Source organism: Branchiostoma belcheri, unplaced genomic scaffold, assembly GCF_001625305.1.
Source record: "Branchiostoma belcheri isolate BF01 breed outbred unplaced genomic scaffold, Haploidv18h27 scaffold15, whole genome shotgun sequence".
Taxonomy (NCBI): Eukaryota; Metazoa; Chordata; class Leptocardii; order Amphioxiformes; family Branchiostomatidae; genus Branchiostoma; species Branchiostoma belcheri.
Window position 1 is genome coordinate 377514 of NW_017802935.1, and position 20331 is coordinate 397844.

General features: G+C 40.0%; 2 protein-coding genes across 2 annotated transcripts in view; one reads left to right on the forward strand and one right to left on the reverse strand.

The window, feature by feature from the left end:
* LOC109465355 (probable protein phosphatase 2C 70) overlaps positions 1–2554 on the reverse strand; it is a 16766-nt gene extending 14212 nt beyond the window's left edge. Inside the window, exon 1 of the mRNA XM_019762567.1 lies at positions 2278–2554. Coding sequence (XP_019618126.1) covers positions 2278–2388 — 111 coding nt within the window. The 5' untranslated portion in view covers positions 2389–2554. The remainder of the gene's footprint in view (positions 1–2277) is intronic.
* A 206-nt stretch (positions 2555–2760) lies between these two features.
* LOC109465359 (nuclear receptor-binding protein-like) overlaps positions 2761–20331 on the forward strand; it is a 34284-nt gene continuing 16713 nt past the window's right edge. The window contains exons 1-7 of the mRNA XM_019762571.1: positions 2761–3234; positions 6282–6404; positions 7279–7380; positions 11166–11255; positions 12913–12953; positions 14379–14473; positions 19047–19130. Coding sequence (XP_019618130.1) covers positions 3097–3234; positions 6282–6404; positions 7279–7380; positions 11166–11255; positions 12913–12953; positions 14379–14473; positions 19047–19130 — 673 coding nt within the window. The 5' untranslated portion in view covers positions 2761–3096. The remainder of the gene's footprint in view (positions 3235–6281; positions 6405–7278; positions 7381–11165; positions 11256–12912; positions 12954–14378; positions 14474–19046; positions 19131–20331) is intronic.

Below are 20331 nucleotides of genomic sequence, written 5' to 3' on the forward strand. Positions count from 1 at the left end.
TTTGAGCCCTGCATCTGGCACAAGCTGAGTGCTTTGTGGTCTACCATATGGAGGCTGTAATGATCTGACAGTGTTTACATGAGGTCATTACTGACAAGTTCGGCTGGGAGGGGAGGGACTTGGCCGGCCTAACTCTCTCTTCCTGTTGATCTGTACCACACAGAAACTCAAACCATAGCTTTGGTGATCATAATCGCTGGACAGCTCCTAGCCTGGATGCCAGACTGTTCCCAGGGCTAGAACACTGGCCAAACCTTCTGTTACATCCTGCTAGATGTAACTGAAGAGCCTGAGGGTTTGTACTACTAGTACTACTAAGGAGGTTTGTAGTAAAATTTCCTTGGGACAGGTTGGCCCTGGAGCTGAAGAGCTAGCCTGTATACTGGCCCTGGCAACAGCCTGGCACCCAGGCTAGCCCTAGTGGACCCAAGGAGCTATCCGGTATACTGGCCCTGGCAACTGTCTCGCACCTGGGCTAGCCTTGGAGCTAGTCTGTATTCTGGCCCTGGCAACAGTCTGGCACCCAGGCTAGCCCTGGATCCCAGGAGCTAGCGTGGCAACAATATGGCCCAGGCTAGCCCTGGACCCAAGGAGCTAGTCTGTATACTGGTCCTTTCAACAGTCTGGCACCCAGGCTAGCCCTGGACCCAGGGAGCTGGCCTGTATACTGGCCCTAGCAACGGTATGGCATCTTGGCTAGCCCTGGAGCCAAGGAGCTAGTCTGTACACTGGCCCTTTCAATAGCCTGGCACCCGGGCTAGCCCTGGAGCTGAGGAACTAGCCTGTATACTGACCCTGGCAAGTCTGGCACCAAGGCTAGCCCTGGACCTGAGGAGCTATCCGGTATACTGGTACTCAGGCTACTGCTAGGCTATACTGTAGCTCCTGGAAGTTAATTTGAATGTGAAAGAAATTGATCATGTTCTGTTCACCATGTTGTAATGTTTATTGCACACCAGTAGCTATTGTTCAACTGACCCACTCAAAACATCTGACTTGGGTTTAACTTCAACATTCTCATATTTATGTAAACAAACGTACCACAAAGTTTGCTCATCTTTTCATACAGCTGCAATAGCTCCAGTACTTGACAAACTACATGATTTAGGTATTGTGAATTTAGCTCTGAGGAGTGGAGAAGATACAGAATGGTAAAATCCTGAATTGTTACGTTTTCGATACGTGAATATTTACAGCAAATATTTACCCCTATATCATATTACCTGGCCTGCCATTGTCTGGTAATGTTGACACATCAATACCATTCAATCATCTTTCTACTCAAAGAAACGATAGCATATCTAGATATTTTTTGCTCTATGTTTGCTATATTTCATTGTTTGTGATTTTAGCTGTTAAGTTCAAAGTGTAACAGCTAAAAACAGTTTAGAGATATAATATTTTGAAAGAAGCTCAAGGCTTGTAATGTTGTATGTGTTGGCAGAATGCAGAACAGTCACTGAAAATTTATGGTGTTTCTGTTGTGTTCGAACAAAGCTTAAATTTTACAACCAGAGAGTTTAGATATTGTTATTTTAGACATAACAGACTATGGGCAAATTAAACCATGTACATGTATAATATGATTATCATGAAGTGGTTTTACCATAACGTTATCGAGAACCTTGAACTTTGACCTACTTCCACATGACACCCCCCACCCCCATCGGTCTACACAAAACAAATTTCAAAGCCTTTTCTTTTTTTGTAATCACCAGATGTTCACAGTGAACCTTGACCTAAACAATTGATTGATGGGGCTAAGTTTGTGGGGCACAAAATTGCGTATGCAAACTGGGCGTTTGGTTTGGTGTTCTGTACTCAAATGTAGGTGAAAGTCGCAACTAGCTAAACTCGGCCTTGGATACTGAGTATTTCCACCCCGCAAGTTATCTTGATTTTTCAAGACCAATTTGGTGACACGTGTACGAACAAATATGTTCCTTCCAATCTCTGGAAGCACGCCCAGTGTAGCTGGGTTGTGGCTAAGAGACTACCCTTCTTGAAAATTTGCGAGAGCGTTTACGTATCGAAGCGTTACCAGCACACAAAATCATATGCATGTATGATTGCCCTACATGTTAAACCACACCATATTCACACAGTGCAGTTACTTACGCAAACTGCAACGTGTTCATCATCCATTCAGGGCATCGCCAACCCCTGTGACTGAAACATTTTGCATCGATCCGTCGCCAGCTTGGCAAACTAAGCAGGTAAAACGTCACCAGCTACGTGCAATTTTTTTTTTTTTTTCGCACAAGAAGATAGACTCACCTCCATTGAAATTCTCCAACCTTGCATGGCAGACACGCCATAGCTGAGTCTAGCCGTGCCACCGTCCGCCGAGTCTTTGTCCAGTTTAGGCTCCGAGAGGTAAGCGCCCATCTTTCTGGCTCAATAATCCAGGTTGTGTGCGAAGATTTGATGCGGTACACGCGCGATAATTGACCAAAAATGTGCTGGAAGTGACCACGTGCGTACCTCTTTCTCTCCTCCCCTGCCTGAACCCCGCGCTACACAGACTGAAATGCCGGTCACGTGACGCCATTCGAAATTAAATCAATGACGTCAGGTAATTTTGGCGCGGCCGCAAACGTTGTTTTTTCACACATCATCGGTTAATTGTGAACCTTTCATGTCGTAATTTAACACAGATTTTAATGTGAAGTATTCTGAGTTTCATTCTTGAGGAAAAAATCTAAAATAAAATCGTACCCGGTTCGTAGTAGGTCATGACGTCAGATACTCTCGTACCCAGGCGCCAGGTGACTTGGTTGGGATCGCCGTAAAATATCGTTTGGCAAACGACGCATCGACGCCTGCTTTTGTGAAATGATTTGTGACGCATTCTGAGTATTAGATTTGTGATTACTTGATCTCATTTTGATTTCAGACGGCGAAAATCTCCAGTATATGCAAATTAACTCTCGAGAGTGAGGCTAGCAGCGCATTCGCACAGTTGCGCATTCGCATTTCGGACGTAGCGAAAACCTGGGAGCTGGAGAGAGAGGGCAGGGACAAAAGTAAATGGACGTTAACTGCCGAAGATAACGACATTTCTGACCGAAAACTGTCGGATTTCTCAGCGCCAGGATGCCGACCAGTAGTCAGGCGGACAGCATCAAGGGCTCCGAGTCGCCGCACAACAGCGGGGAAGACACAGAGGACGAAGAGGAGTCCGAGGTTTTGGAGGACTCGCCCTGCGGCCGATGGCAGAAACGCCGAGAAGAGGTACGGTGGATCATTTTCACCGCGCTCTAAAACCGGTTTTTCCTACGTTTTTGCTCAGAAAATGTAGTCAACAGTCTCAAGTTAATATTAGCATCATAAGACTGACGAAAAGCCGTCAAACTTTGCGAATTTTCTAGCACATTTGTCGTTCAAGAACCGGCCGGATGTTTTATTTTTCTGACACTCCTACCATTTTTCCTGGCACTATTTTCTGGCATGTTTTGTTGGATATTTCGTCACTCACTCCTCAAAATCAGCGATCATGCTGATATTCTTCTTACTTACACTGTATGCTACGCATTCATATACGGTTTAGCGCAATTTTGAGGGAAAATTATGCCAGAAAGCGCGGTTAAATCTGGTGACAACTGGCCTGACAAGGCTCCATCTTTGTGCTCCACGTTGCTGGTTGGTTTGTTTAGCAGTGTTTGTGGGGGAGGGGGGCGGTAGGCCCACACACATGACTCATTCATTCACTCCTCATATTACAACGTGACGTTCCTCTGAAGGCAGCCGGAAAATATCACGAAAGGAATGTTTTCTCTTTTAGTCAACGATTTGCCCACTTATTTTTGAAGATAAGGCGTTTGTCATCGACTTTGAAATTGTGTCATGTGAGCATGACCATCATAAAATATTTTATTTCCTATATGTACTTCCTGTACACAAGAAACAAAGTTTTTGTTATGGTCAACATCTTGACCCTTGCAGGTTTTTAAATCCTACATTAGTGCAGTTCACTGTTGTGCCTAGCTTTCATGTAGAACACTATTACCGGAGAATTCTGAGGGCTAAAGAGGGGCTTATGTCAAGAAAAAAGGGCCATATGTCTTCCATACTACATTTGATTGTTCTTTGTACTTCCTCTCCTAAGTAACATAAGACTGAGCAAACAACACGTAGACCATACATGTATGTGACAGGCTGCCAGTTTGGCCACAGTCTGGAGGTTAGAATTCAACACTAGACTAGAGCAGTGCAGTGGAAATTGACATTATCAGAGACCTGCCACTAAAGGCTGATGAATTCAAACATTTCAGATAGCATCCAGCCATCTTTCATCATTCACTGATTCAGTGGCTGATTTAGTGGCATAATTCAGCCTCATATCTGGAGACTCTTGTTTGCAGTACTTAAAAGAAGGTAACTGGAACAAGCAAAACATCTGCTTTTTTTTGCAGTTTGTTCCAGTAAATTTTCCTAAGAAAACTGAGTGAATGAGTCCTTCCTGAGTTAGCCAAGCCAAGTGGAAAATTAAGATGCCTGAGTGACATTCTATCAAGTTGATTAAAAATAACCAGGACAAAAGACTTTCACAATATGCTGGTGTTACTGAGTAAGTAACATCCCAGGTCTGTCTGGATAATGTATAGACAATTAACTTATTTAAGGTTGTGCTCTAGGGCATTATAATTAAGGCCAGTTCCAAGATGTGCACACTAAGAATTTGAGGTCAGTCCTTCCCTCTAGGCCTGACTTTTACGTACCAAAAACAAGCTGTGTTTGCATGGAGGTTAGACGGTCAGGTGAAGGTTAAATGTCTGCCAAAATGTCTGTGTACTGAATTATACATTGTAATTCATAATTTATAAATTAAATTTATGCTGTGGAATGACTGGAATGTGTAACTTTGCCAGCCAAAAGGTACAGTTGCAAGGAGCAAATATGTCAATTCTGTTGGTTGGATCTTGATGCTTCAATTTTTCCTCAGTATAAATTCAAAATCATTGTATACTGTAGTGTAGGCTTGTCTACATTTTTTTGCAGCCTCCACCAGGCCTTCCAATAGTGGTACAGATTAACAGATTGTAGAATTTGGCAAAAAAGGAAGGATAATTGGGAGAGTCAGTCTGTGGGAGAGTTAATTTGCACCTCAAATCAAATGAACTCTGCTGTGGTTAAACTACCCTGGCCAATTATTCTCTCCTTTTTTGCTAAATCTTACTGTTATGGAACCTGCAGTGTTAGTTTGGTAGAGACTACATATCTTGGGTATGGATTGAACGACCTCATTCTGCCAAGAATTAGGTCAGGTCAGGGGTCACACCAGTTTGTTGATATGAAGACCAGGAACCTGGATTTTTTTGTCACAGTCTGATTAAAGTATGACTGATACTTTGTGATCAGGTTAATCCATCAGGTTTTGTTTGTTTCATTCCCTGCAAAATGCATGCAGTAAACCACTAGATTTCATACTTTATTACTATTTCTAGTATATGGGGAGAAGTACAGTGAGAATCAACTGAAATAACAAACCCCCTATTCTAAAATCAAAGTTTGTTTCTAGTAGTTCATCACCTGTAAATCTATGTTTCCAATTTTGTCTCATGTAATCATATGTTAAACTGTAAATACAAATCAAAGACTTTAAAACCTGCCAATAGTGTGCATTATATATTTAAATGTACATTACATTATATTCAATTTGTCGTCCCTGTTTTCTGATGTTGCAGAACTTGTCTGAATCTCTGATATTATTATGTGTTGATTTATTTATCCATATACTTGTATATACGTTCAGAATGGTACTATAGGTGTGGAAGATCTTACAAAAGTTACTTTACATGCTGTACTTTTGTTACTACATGAATAGAGCTTTGGTATCCCCCTCCCCAGGTAAAACAGCGCGATGTGCCCGGCATCGATGCAGCCTTCCTGACGATGGACACAGGTCCAGTTTTCTCTCTCTCTCATTCATTCATTCTTTCGTTCACCACAAGTGAAACAGCGAGATGTGCTTGGCATCGATGCAGCCTTCCTGGCAATGGAGGGTGTGGAACGAGGTCCTGTTCTCTCATTCATTCATTCCTTCGTTCCCCCCAGGTAAAACAGCGCAATGTGCCTGGCATCGATGCAGCCTTCCTGGCGATGGACACAGGTCCAGTTCTCTCTCTCTCTCTCATTCATTCATTCATTCCTTCATTCGTTCCCCCCAGGTGAAACAGCGCGATGTGCCCGGCATCGATGCAGCCTTCCTGGCAATGGACACAGGTCCAGTTCTCTCTCTCTCTCTCTCATTCATTCATTCCTTCATTCGTTCACCACAGGTGAAACAGCGCGATGTACCTGGCATTGATGCAGCCTTCCTGGCGATGGACACGGAGGAGGGTGTGGAGGTGGTCTGGAACGAGGTCCAGTTCTCTGAGAGGAAAAGTTTTAAAGTCCAGGAGGTAAATTATTGTTATCATTATTTATTTCAGGCATCCATTGCCCATATACATATACTAGTAAATAAAAGAAAACTTACACATAGCAACTGTAAGCAACATTTAAAAATATGACTATTGATGGACCCAGATATTGCGGAAGAACCTGTTGCAGAAGATTACATTGGATTTAACAACAGATCTATTTATTAATAGTACTCAGTATAAGTGTGAATGTTCATCTTTGTTGGTTGTAGAAGTCATTATAAAACATTAGTTTGAACTGTAATTTTGAACAGAAGAATTGGACTTACCCATATTTTTCATAATACCTGCTACTAAACTACTATTTTCTAGTTGTACAATTAAAATATTTTTTTATAATCTCAATTCCATTAATACATTGGGGGGAAAGTGTGCCAAGCTGTGGTATACCTTTGATTTTTTTTTACCCTCAACAGGGTTGGACAAGTCCCATTGCCCACTTGCCCAGGGCAAGTAAAAGTACTGTTCGGGCAAGTAAATATCCCCCTGCACTTGCCCGATTGGACAAGTAAATTTTAGGATGCAAAGTATAGCCCCTGCATTATTTCGATCAAGTTTCAAACAATTTTGATGAATAAAGCATCCAATAAATAAACTTTTCTATAATAAAATAATTTCCTTTCTGCTAGTAAAATGAATAGAAATGCGTCATATTTTGGGCAAGTGAAAAGTTGGTTCGGGCAAGTGAAAATGACCAGGTACTTGCCCGGTAGGGCAAGTGGATTTTTAAAAACTTGTCCAACCCTGCTCAAGCCTCTCTTCTTGTAACATTTGCATTTGTACAGGTTCCATTTCTTTTATACAAAAGGTGCATAATTTCTTCCATTGATAATATCTTCCAATGTTTCCACAGGATAAGATACGAGCTGTCTTTGACAACTTGATACAGCTAGAACACTGCAACATCGTCAAGTTCCACAAATACTGGACAGATGGGAAAACAGACAAACCAAGGGTAGGTAGAGTTTATAAATTTTGTACCCTTAAGCAGTACAAATGTAGATACCCTAGTAATACCCTCCGCCCTCCATGTGTACATGTAGGTATTTATGTCTCCTTGGTAGTGCTGTGTACCGGTTCACTGGACATGGATCCGGACTTGTAAAAATGTTTAGGTTTAAGTCCAAAAAAAAACTAAAAGTCAAGAACCGAGTCTGGACTTATTACCCCCCCCCCCCAACCCCCCAAAAAAACATTTTACATACCCCTTTTCTTTCCAAACCACCTAAAACCTTCCGTAGATTGCATTTAAGCTTTGCCGCAAAATGAAGAAAACATTGCCATCTGGCATTGCAAGGTTGCCAACATGCAATTATGTATATGCCATGGGTTTAGGTCCGGACTTACAAGTCCGGCACTGAACCTAAACCTCTGGACTTGAATCCGGACCTGAACCTAAATGTGGGTTTAGGTACACAGCACTACTCCTTGGAAGTTAATTTTAAATTAATGTATTTTTTGTAATATATAAATTGTAATGTAGATAGCACTTTTTCTTGGGACTCCCTACATACAACAATAGTTTCTGGTCACCTGCTCAAGTAACAGGATCGACCCAGTTGTGAAATAGATCATACCCACTTGAATGCAAATGATAATACAGTCCCTGAGTCCCAAAAGGTGAGGTTTTTCTGCCATTCCCTAAAACAGCCTGCAGTTCACTGAAGCACTGACAGAGGGGGCTGCAAGATAGTATTTGTGATGAAAAGAGCATCAGTTATGTCCAGTATTTGGGTCATGCATAGAGAATTCTATGCCATACGTATGTATGCTTGTGATATCATTGCATACATGTAGTTTCTTCACCCCGAGAGGGCAATGTATTATTCCTGACTTTATGCAGGGCTCGAAATACCCGGTGGCGCACTGGCGCGGCGCCACCTGATTTTGCTTGGCGCCACTTATTCCTAAACTCAGGTGGCGCAGCGCGCCACCTATAATTTGCGTGGATCGAGCCGCTAATCGCATGGATCGGGCCCCATTGTCGGCACAATCTTGTGAATTGTCGATGAATTGTCGATCTCGCCATGACGCCACAAAGAAAACGTTCTCATTGGTAGAAAATCAGACACCTCGCTGGCGTTTCACAACACAATTTTCATGTAAACAACTCCGACTGTCCTTGTTTACATGCAAAGCGCGCCGATACAAAATCCTGCCGGCCGCCCGACCGACCGCATGCGAGGCTAAGTTTTCGGCGGCTCGGCGGAAAAATAATCCATCCCCAGAAGAAATTTTACGCATGAAAATAACAACTACAACTTGTTTTCGTCGTTATATGAGTTTCTGAGGCCGTAAAATGTTAAAACGGTTGAAATTTGTCGGAAAAAACAGCTCGAAAGACAGAATGAAAATGGCCGACGCTGCTTCCAACAATGTGGTCAAAGGTGAAGATAGCATCCAAGCGTCCAAGATACATGTACTAGTATTGCACGCATGAAAAATTTTTCCGGCAACGACAGAAATAAAAATTCACTCGTATTTTTAAAAGGTTAATTTGTAAACATTACCGTGAAATTTTCCGAATTTATTGGTTTCTAGTGTCAGAATATAATGTTGTTTCTATGAATGTGCGGTTGGATGCTGTGGGGGCTTTTACAATTGGGAGAATCAGATATTAAGAGCATGCTTTCTTTCTTTCTTACTTTCTTTATTGAGTGTCTCTAAATTTTTTTTTAGTATGAGTTTATAGACATAATCACATTTTTATTTGTTCAGCTGTGTCAATATGTGATTTTGTTTGGGAAATATGATTGGGTTAAAAAGTTTGGTATATATTAATTATGTCCGTAACACCTTAGGAATACTTGCTCCATGTTCCAGGTAATAAGTACATGTACAATTTGTATCATGTATTTTTCACTTGTTGAACTTGTGGAAGCACCGTTGGCCCCCGGTTAGGGGTCATCCGGGGAACCTATGCCCAATTTTTTTTAAATCAAGGGAGCTAATACCATTTTTTATTAGATTTTGAAGATTTGTCCGGGGGATATGTTTATTCCGAGGGAAAAGTGTTTATTTGGCAGATGAGAGTAACATTATCCTTGCGCAAACGAAGAACATGGCGCACGTAACACCACCCGCATAAGTGTGCCGCCATGTAGAGGCGTGACATTCCCACGGCGGCAGCCCTGTGATGAAGACATGTAAAGGTGGCATTCTTTATTAAAACATTGTTGTTTGAGAGCTTTTGTGTTCTTTACATTACTTTATTTTATAACATAAAACTTAAGTAGTTAACTAGAAGAAAACGTAATAGATATAAGTAGCAGATTTGAAGAAAATGATAACTTGGAAGTGTTGCCACTTGAATACTGATGGCGCCACCTGGCTTTTGACTCAGGTGGCAACATGCGCCACCTGGCTGAAAAAAGTATTTCGAGCCCTGCTTTATGTATTGCAAAATTGTAGAAAAAAATATTCATGGTACAATACAATCATATTTCCTGTTATTTTTTACCAATAACATATATGGGAGTTATGCAACTACATATTGTACAATGTACATTATTTTTTAAATCAAGAATGTTGTACATTTCAGTTGCACTTTGTTTATGAACTTAAGTAACCCATGATATGTAGTAACCTGAGGAATATGGCCTGTGGTAACCCTAGAAGTCAAGCCCTTGGTTCAACACATACATGTATTCAAAGCACGGACCCTGAATGCAAGAAGCATCTGGCATTCAGAAGTACAGTATGTTGTGTAACTTGTGTCAAACGTGGGGAGAGTGCTAGATGAAGCTAAAACTTAAAAGTCTTATGTACATGTACTATCTATAATATGTGAATGACGTAAATGAAAACTTCTTACATAAGCGTCCTCAAAGTGTCTCAAAAACTGGGAAAATAAGAGATCATGGGCTATTGTTGATAGTATCCATACCCTATCATTTTCCAAGCTTATTTGCATAAACATAATAGCATGACCTCATTCCATCATGTGAATAAGACCATGATACCCTTGGCCCAACGCTAGATTTTCTCTGGCACGTGGATGTCCGTATGGCCAGAAAAGAAACCCCGCCAAGCTGACAGATCTTGGGAAAGTGTTAGCTTAGCATTTTGTTACTGTGTGAAGCAGCGGTGCATGTAGATATCATCAGGAAAGCTGCCACTCTTAAACGTTTAGCGCTGGTCTGGAGGTTTACAGAAAATGGTTGTGCTGCAGAGTAACTTGAGGACTTCAGTGGAAAACCTATCTTCAGGCTATGGAGACACTGACAATGTATGTGTGTACACAGGGCTGCGGTGACCAAGGCTGGCTGGGGATGTGTTATTCCTGCTCCAGCCTTGGTTCTGCAAGGAGGGTCCCCCTTTAACCTCCTTGGTAGTTTAACTGCAGTGCAAGTTTTTACAGCTTAGTTTTAGATGTTCTAGTTCTAGCAAAACTTTCCCACACAGATTTAGCATGGCTGTTGACCATGCTAAACTGTGATATGTGAGTATGTTTGGGAACTGTTGGAAAACTTGCATTTTATGTACTAACTCTCATGGCTAATAATTTATCTTACATGTAGTTTACCTTGATAACTTTTACAGCATAGTTTTAGATGTTGAACTTGAAGTTCTGGCAAAACTTTCCCGTACAGATCTAGCATGTCTGTTGACCATGATTAACTAATAATATGTGAGTATGCTTATGAACTGTTTAAAAAAAAATTGCATTTTATGTACTAGTAACTCTCATGGCTAATTCTCTTTCATGTAGTTTTACCTTGATGACTTCCTCTGTTGCAGATTATTTTCATCACAGAGTATATGTCTTCGGGGTCCCTGAAGCAGTTTCTCAACAAAACCAAGAAGAACCACAAGAGCATGAACCTCAAGGTAAAGACAGAGTGCAGAAGTCTTAAAGATCTCTGAGGTCTTTGCAATTGCAAATTTCTCTCTTTGCTCATGTTTTGTTGACAAATGATGCTTCAGATTTGCTTTATGCCACGAAAATTTCTGTGTTGATGTGTTTTTAACTGTACAGTAAAAAGTTCATTAATGTAGTGCTACTCTGTCACTCATGCGAAGGTGTAAATGGCTGTAAAATTAGTTCAATTCAATTAGTTGACAGAAGTAGAAGTGTTGACTATGTGTAAGATCAGACTGATCTCTTAACAACAAAGTATAGTCACTTTCAGTTGTGTTTTGTTTAATCTTTTGTATGTTGTCTTAAAAAAAGTTGATTTACAGCTGGTTTTGGTGGAGGTTGTAGAGATTTTGTTTTCAGTTGAAGAGAAATTTTTTCTTCCCATTGTGTTTACAGTAAGGGAGGCAAAGGGGTGTATCTGTTACATTGTAACTATGGCAACAACATGGGGGTATTGATACTGTCATTAATCCACAACGCTATCAAACTTCCAAGTGCCAATCTGAGCTAAAACAAAAAAAAAAGTTCTGTAACTTAGCTTGATCAATGGATGCTCTGCTTTGAAAACATATACAGGAAATCAACTGCATACAGTAGATGCATCTGCATTTTTGAAAGAAATAGCAGCACTCAGTAGTTGGTATGGAGTATAAATAGGTCCAAAGAATTGTAGCCTGTGGATTATGTTTGGGTATCAATTTCTGGATTAAACACATATATCAGTGCATAACAACATTGTGGAACCTTTTCAAGTTGGTATGGGCATCATTAGGTGGAAACCATAATTGGGGCCTTTCAGTTTTACAATTATTTTAATTAATGAAATATCAACTGACTTGAACAAGAGTCAAACTTGCTTACAACTTAACACCAAAAGCCAATTGCTAGATTTCACTTGACCAGTATAGTTGGCCTTATGACAGAAAGAATATGCAAAATTTGTTTATTGAATTTGTATCATGTACTACAAAACAGATTAAGTCAAACTTGCAGTGGGTGTTGGGCGTAGTGGGTTTTGCCTTGACAAACCTATAGAGTCGGTGGTGGGCATTGTGGGTTTCGCCATCACATATTATATTTGTGTCATTAGGCCACAGCAAGTAAATTTCATGGATGACATCCTTGGAAGACTCCAAATCTAATTTAAAATTTTGACTTAATCATTGTACAAATGGTTTTGATTCAGTGGGAACATCACATATACTCAGCCAGCATCACATATCAAAATTTTGACTTAATCATTGTACAAATGGTTTTGATTCAGTTGGAACTTCACATATACTCAGCCAACATCACATATCACTGCCTCAAAGTAAGAAACAAACATTAAATCAGAACCTTTTCTTGTCTCCTCTCTTTATAGTTATCTGCCATCCACCTTCCGGCATGGCAACAGACATCTTTGCCCATTTTCGGCATGTTTACCAGTGTCAGAAGGCAACAAAATTTCTTGTGTTTTTCCCCCAAATCAGGCGAAAATTAATGCGCGCGCTGATGTCATCCATAAGAATTACTTGCAGTGGCCTTATTAGAAAACAACACAAATAGACTAAAACAAACCTATAGTTGGTGGTGGGTGTTGTGGGTTTTGCCATGACATGTACAATCTTGCTCCTCCCTTTCCAGGCCTGGAAAAGATGGTGTACACAAATACTGTCTGCACTCAGGTAGCCAGACCCTTGTGTGTTTTGCTCTAAGTCTAAGTCTAACCAATCTGAGTGTGTACAATCATGTAGATACAGACGGTTGAAAGACATTCTTTTAGACATTCTTCCCTTACCTCATTCTGTACCTTCCCCTTACAATGGAATCATGCCTATTGCATGGGCTGCTGCATGGGCACATGTGTAGTGAAGAAAAATATATAGGCTCTACCAACTGCGGGCTCCTTAGGTTGTTGGAAAAATAGTAAATTGTGGACAGTCAATGTACAAAATTGTATGCCAGAAGAGTTAGCTGGCTCGAGGCTAACAGCTAACTCCTCTATCACAATATGCAGTCTATTTGGTGAATTTCTACTATTTTTCAAGCATCCTAAGGAGCCTGGTAGAGGTTAGAGAAACCAGCTATTTTGGCCAGGTGGTAATTAAAAGGGTTCTTGCCAAAGGGCAGCTCGCTAGCTAAAGTTTCAAAGTTTACTGTAATATAGGCAATGCTCCAGTAATAGAAGTCAGACTGGTTGTACTGAATGAATGTGTGCGGGTGTTATTTCAGTCAAGGAGTACACTTTACACTTACAAGCTAGCGGATACTTTGAATGCAATTGTATGTGTAAAGAAAAGAGCTTTGGCTACAGAAAGCTTGCTTACTGTCCATTTTCTGCTGTTATGACCAGTATCAGCCTACACTACTACAATTGAAAATGATGCGAGACATTGATATGATTGTGTAATGTGAGTGTGTTGGCCTTCCGCATACATGTACCTATGATCTGACATACATCCTTAAAAGGTTGAACACAATGATTGAGACTCTGACCAGGTCCTACATTTCACATACATGACTGATTATATAAGTTTACAATTTGTGAGTGACTAATTTGTGAGAGAAGTGGTGATTATGATAGACTGCTAACTCCTGTTTAACGTTTGGCAACTGTATGTGTAAAATGACTTCAATATTCGATTGCTCTGTCTTGAACTAACCTGGGTGCCAGAATGTTGTCAGGGCCAGTATACATTTTTATTGTACAAGCTAGCTCCTCGGCTCCAGGGCCAACATGTCTTCAAGTAAAATTTTACCATCTAACTCCTACATGTTGCAACACTAACCCTTCTCAGGGTATAATTTGGGAGATGGCCTATGTACTAGCCTTGAGAGCAGTCTGGCATCCAGGCTACCTTGAACAGACCTGCTGTGTTATCTTGAAAATTCATCTGTGTTATTAGTATTTAGTTACTGTAAAATACATGTTTAAAGTTAAAACGTTTGTTCCAACACAAAGATTTGCTCTCCGTTGTGTTGGAACAAAAAATTTTAACTTTAAGCAGACTTGCTATGTGTGTCTTTGCCTTTTTAAATATTTTTCAATTGCTACTTTTACGTGTATTGCACAAGCTGATGTTGTGTCCATGTAATGTCTATTTTTCCAGCTACCTGCACAGCTGCGATCCACCTATCATCCACGGCAATCTGAACTGTGACACAATCTTCATCCAACACAACGGACTCATCAAGATTGGCTCAGGTATAGCACTAAGGACTTTCCTTTTCTATCATGTATGTATGCATTGGTTGTTACATACATTTTTCTTCTTATGTTGTCTAGGCCATACCAATTTATATTTCCCTGGTTCTTGGATATATCTGAATCAATCTGAAAATGTTCACACCGGTAATTATTTTGGCACCAAAAGTACTTGAAGATATCTGTAGTCCCTGTGTTCCTACATGTTATATATTGTAGTGTGAGTTGCTTTGTCAATGCAGTGTTTTGATAGAAAGTTCAATGCATTAAATTACATGTATTAACCAGCCTACTACCGGTAGGTTGACTTTGTGGCTCCTATACTAGAAATTGTTGCTACCGGTATCACAGTATGGGTGGCTCTTTTTTTCTCTGTCCGCTTGATGACTTGAAAATATCCGAAAACCAGCATTTCAAATTGGTGTGGCCATACAAAAAGAAAGAAGAAGAAAAGAAAATACTTGAAGAAGCCATCTCCCTGCCAAAGTTACCCCCACCATGTTAATTGCTTCACCTTCCCCTATGCACCTTGCTGCCCATTTCCATGCTCTCCACGCTATAGATGTTTGCAACCCCTTGTCTTTCACTCTCGCTGAGTCGCATGGTATTTTCCCATGAATATGCAAACTTTTGCCTGTGACTGTAGTACAGTGTGTAGTTAAAATTGTTTCTGTATACAGTAGTATGCCTACTAGTAGACTGCTTACTACTACTAGTATAATTGTTCTAACTGTTACAGTATTGTAAGGTAGATCTGTGATGTTTGGTTAGGATGCTTAGGTTTACGTCAGTAACGTTACGTGTTTATTTTACTTTAACGTTTATGTCAATATAGATATGCTTTATGCTAGTGATGCATACCGGTTCACTGGACTTGGATCCGGACTTGTAAAAATGTTTAGGTTCAAGTAAAAAAAAAAACCTAAAAGTCAAGAACCGAGTCAGAACTTATTACCATAAAAAACCATTTCACATACCCCTTTTCTTTCCAAACCACCTAAAACCTCCCGTAGATTGTAAAGTCTTTGCTGCAAAACGAAGAAAACATTGCCATCGGGCATCGTCAAGTGTCGGCCTCCATGTTATAATATGTGGCCAAAGTTTCACCCAGACAACATTGCGAGGTTGCCAACATGCAATTTTGTATATGCCATGGGTTTACCGGAACTGAACCTAAACCTCTGGACTTGAATCCGGACCTGAACCTAAATTGGGTTTAGGTATGCATCACTACTTTATGCCTCAGTTTTAGAGAAATACATGTAAGTATCAAGTGGGTTTATTCTTGGATTGCTGAAATAGGCTTCTTATATTATAGGAGTTCTTAGTGTTGTCAGCGATTCTTTCTGTTCTGCTTGTCAGTTGTACACTTTGTCTGTAGACGTTACTATCTATGGTAGCATCATCAGTGCTCCTTTTCTGCTGGAGAGGGGTGATGCAATGGAAGAACATGCCACAGTCTGATATGCAAGTTGTACCTGTACATGTACATGCACTTCAGAATGAATGCCAGAAGCCTAGTATGTTTTCAGTATGGACCATAGCAAAGTTCACGTGTTCATTGTTAGCAAAATATTTTGCCTCTACTTCAAATGTACATTATTATTGGACAGTAGTCATGTAGTTGTTGATACACTGTTGATTATGGCAGGAGCTTTGTAAAACTTGAAAGGACTTAAAATAAGTCCAGTTGCCTTGGTGCTTTTCACAAACCTGTTGTTTTGTACCACAGCTGAAGTACAAAATGTAGATTTATAAAAAGCACAGATTTATAATACGATAACATTTTACAATTATACCTTGTTTGTTTCTGGTCTAAATAGTACTGTTAGAGCACAAGCAAGCTGAAAAAGGCAGGTATAGCTAATTATTAATGGCCTGTGATCACTAATGGCATTCAAGCTGGTGGCATCTTCTCATTGCAGCCTTGCCTCTCCTAGCTGTACTGTAGAGCCTTGGTTATCAGCAAACAGTCAAACATGAAACTTGAAATCATCATAATTCAGTGATAATTACTTTGAGGTTTTGCTTTGCAAACCATACAGTCAAACCTGCCCAAGGAGACCACTATGGGGATCAAGAAAATGTCTACATGTAACATCTGTGACCATAATATCACCAGGGTCCATAATATCACCATCTTGAGAAATAGTGTGCTTTAAGATATTTTTACTGCAACATACTTTTGGTGCGCACTCCTGCACACCTCAAATGAACATACCTACTTGTAGGGTATGTTGCAGTAAAACTATCTTAAAGCACACTATTTCTCAAGGTGGCGATATTATATATGGACCCTGGTGATATTATGGACATGGATGTTACATATACATTGTACAATGTGTGTGGGTCACTATAGACAGGATTCTTAATGCTTGTGTCAATGGTGAAAATTATCACCAAAAAGTGATCACTTGTACGGGCTTGACTGTTCATTTTACACATGGAGTCATTCAAGAGATTTAGATTTTAACCATCTCCCTGCAGCTTTCTGTTGTCACATTTACAAAGTTGCTTACATAAGAAGCCCTCTGCAGGGAGAAGGTTAACTTATAAAGTTATAGACAGTTACATTTGACACATAACCAAGGTTCTACTGTACCTTCTATTGTATCCAGAACCGTGCCTATCTAGTTCTATGCCTGAATATAGGTTAGGCTCAGGCATGGTTCTGGATAGTTTCCTCGTACATTATCCAGGTACTACGTAGATATTAGCCCCAGGCACGGTTCTGGATAGGCGTGTACTCACTCGGGCTATCCTGAACCGTGCCTGGATTGTTGGTTGTTCTGGATAAAGCACGGTCCTGGATGCACCACCTTCTTTGCGACACTGAAAAGACACTGGTCTCCTGTGCTCTGTCCTCTCTAGTTCTACAGAGGATAGATGTCAGTGACGGTGAGCTGTCTTCTTCCTCCAATGCAAAGCACATAGTCAGAGGCAGCCATTTTTTTTTTTCCTTTTTTTTCCCTAAGGCCATGTTGATTTGATTATATGGATGACGTCCACGTGCACATGAATTTTTGGCCGTTTCCAAAAAAAAAAAGTTTTCAACCATACTGTAAATCGTACAATACAGTTGCAAAATGAGAAAATATAGACTGTAAGTTGGAAAAACAAATATTGGAAAATGATACCAATGTTGTAGAATGCCAAAATCAAACGAAAACATGAATCGGAATATGTAAAAAAATTTTAGGCTAGATTATTCCCCAAACCATACTCTGTGTCATTTGTTCAACCTTCAAAACCACGTAGATTTCATAATGAAAGCAACTTTTTTATTGGCCAAACTTTTTTTTTATTCGCACGCTCGCATCAGTTTTGGGGTTCCCAGTCATCAAATCAACATGGCCTAATTCTTTCCGTTCGATAGAAGATGGTGTAGAATTTCATATTCTTAGGCCTTAAGGAAAAAAATGCTGTGTTTTCAGTTTCCGGAACACAAAAATCTACCAACCCTAGCCTTTTTCGATCTACAGCTGGTAAGGCTATAAACTTTTTGATTTGGCGTCTGAAATTCAAGCCCTCTGAATTTCTGAAACGTCATTTTCAAAAGCAATCTTTTCATCAGTTAATCGGGTGGAATACAACGCACTTGTCCACAAGCAAACGGGTGGACCTGAAGACTGTTGCTGTTAGACTTACATGTAATTTGTTGAATCATTTTTGCCAAAATCTAAAAAAAAAAACAACTTCACAAACAAGAAAGGAAAATCAATACCTGCCAATCCTAGTTTTTTTCGGAACTGAAAACGGAAACACAACATTTTTTTCTAGGCCTTACTCCCACAGATATCGGATGAGAATCTCTGACTGCCAGACCCCTTTTTGTTGCAGCTTCTGCTTTACTACATGTACATGTTCTTGAACGAGACATGTGTAGTACCATGCAGTATTTATGTATTATAAGGCATGCCTTGTAGTTCATGATAGCCATTTGTCCCTTCATTTACCAGCATGATATGTCAGACAAAAAAGAAAAAGATTATCTCTGTCTCTCTCGATGTGTATAGTTTTCACTCATACTGATGAAGGTGTGTAGTATGTGGTGGTTTAGTTTTCATGATGTTGGAGAGGTGTACTGAACTTCCTCTGCTGCAATAGAGAACGTTTAGTCCATGTACGTGTAAAAAAATTGTTCATCAGCACTCCTTCAAAAAAATGAATGATGGCGGCCCTAAAAATCTCTGAAGCAGGCTGTCTGCTTCTCACAAGTGGTCAAATTCATAGTTTGAAGAACATGTAAATCATTTTAAGAAAGAATGTACTAGTACTTGTACTTCCTTAGGGCTGACACATGGAAACACTACACACCTTCAATGCATGAGAGAGAACTTGGTGTATAGACAATCATACAGTATGGTTTAGGGATTATCTTTTATGGCCAGCCAATAATGTGTTGGTGTTGTGTCTTGAATATTGTTAGCAGGCAGTTTTTGATAAAAGGTAGAAGTTTGAGGTGATAGTGCACCTCAAATTTGTCCTATAGTGATTTATTAAAGATGCTAAGAGTACAGCTAGGGTTTGTGCAGGTGATTTTAATGTTGTTTTTTCTTCTTCTACCGACCAGTTGCACCTGATGCAATCCACAACCACGTGAAGACATACAGGGAGGAGCAGAGACACATGCACTTCATCGCTCCAGAATACGGAGGTAACTCAGGACTCGAAATTCATTTTTGGGAATAGGTGCACTGGTGCACCCAACCTAAAAAATTGGGTGCACTAAATTTTTTTAGGTCGGTACCATATAAGATGAAGTAAGTAGAATGTCAGCAAAAGCTAATTATGTTTCATTTCAATCTGAAGAAAAGCACTATAAGGCCAAGGAAAAAAAATGTTGTGTTTCCTGTTTCAGTCCAGAAAAAATTAGGGTCGGTAGGTAGGGATTATCTTATTTTATTTTTATTTTTTATTTTTTTTTAGACTTTGCTGATTGCTGTGTTTATATAAGCAGAACATGATGAAAAATCGATTGTGCAATATTATATTTCATCACTCAGGTACTCAGGTGTCAGATCATGGAGCTTTAAACGGTCGATCAGATGTCCCTAGCCCTTGCAGGGCTAAATTCAGATTCAGGTCCTGATTCAAGTCTACAGGTTTTCAGGGTTCTCCCAGGGATTTGGGAGAAAAAAAAGAAACAAAAAAGAATTCTAAAGAAAAAAAATTAATCTGCACAAAATTTTAATTGGTTTCTATCCCTTTGTTTGCCTAAAAATCGATAGTGTGATTGTATCAATTTGAAACCCCAAAAAATTAGCTAAATCGGCGATTTAAGGTTATTGCGCAATGGACGTGCCCTATGACCTTCAACCTTTGGGGGTCATGCAGGCGTCAACAGCGCCCTCCCCCATGCCTTGCCAGTCCGTTTTCGTGGGCAAATTTCTGCTTTTTTCGAGGTTTTGCGACCTAAAAACTCACATCAGAGGAAAAATACACCACAGACGACATTTTCATGGTAAATATCGATAAATGGACCAGGCATTTTTCTGTCCCGTTGCCGATTTTGCTGATTTTCGCCATGTGCTTATAATTTGTTTAAGTCGATAGCTACCTTTCCTCGTCCGGTTTTATGGGCAAATTTCCGCTTTTTTAGACGTTTTGGGACTAAAAGACCGACAAAGGGGGAAAAATAAATCATATACATTATTTTTATGAGAAATACTGCTATCATGGACCAGACATTTTTCTTTCCCGTTGCCGAATTTTTGCGGCCGCCGCATGCTGATGGTGCAGTACGGTATGGAATTTTCTACGATTAGTTCGTAAATGTAACGTTATCGGCTTTTAAACTTATTTTCGGAGTCGATGGCTTTGTTTTACAAACAAATCAGACAAATTATTAGCGTTGT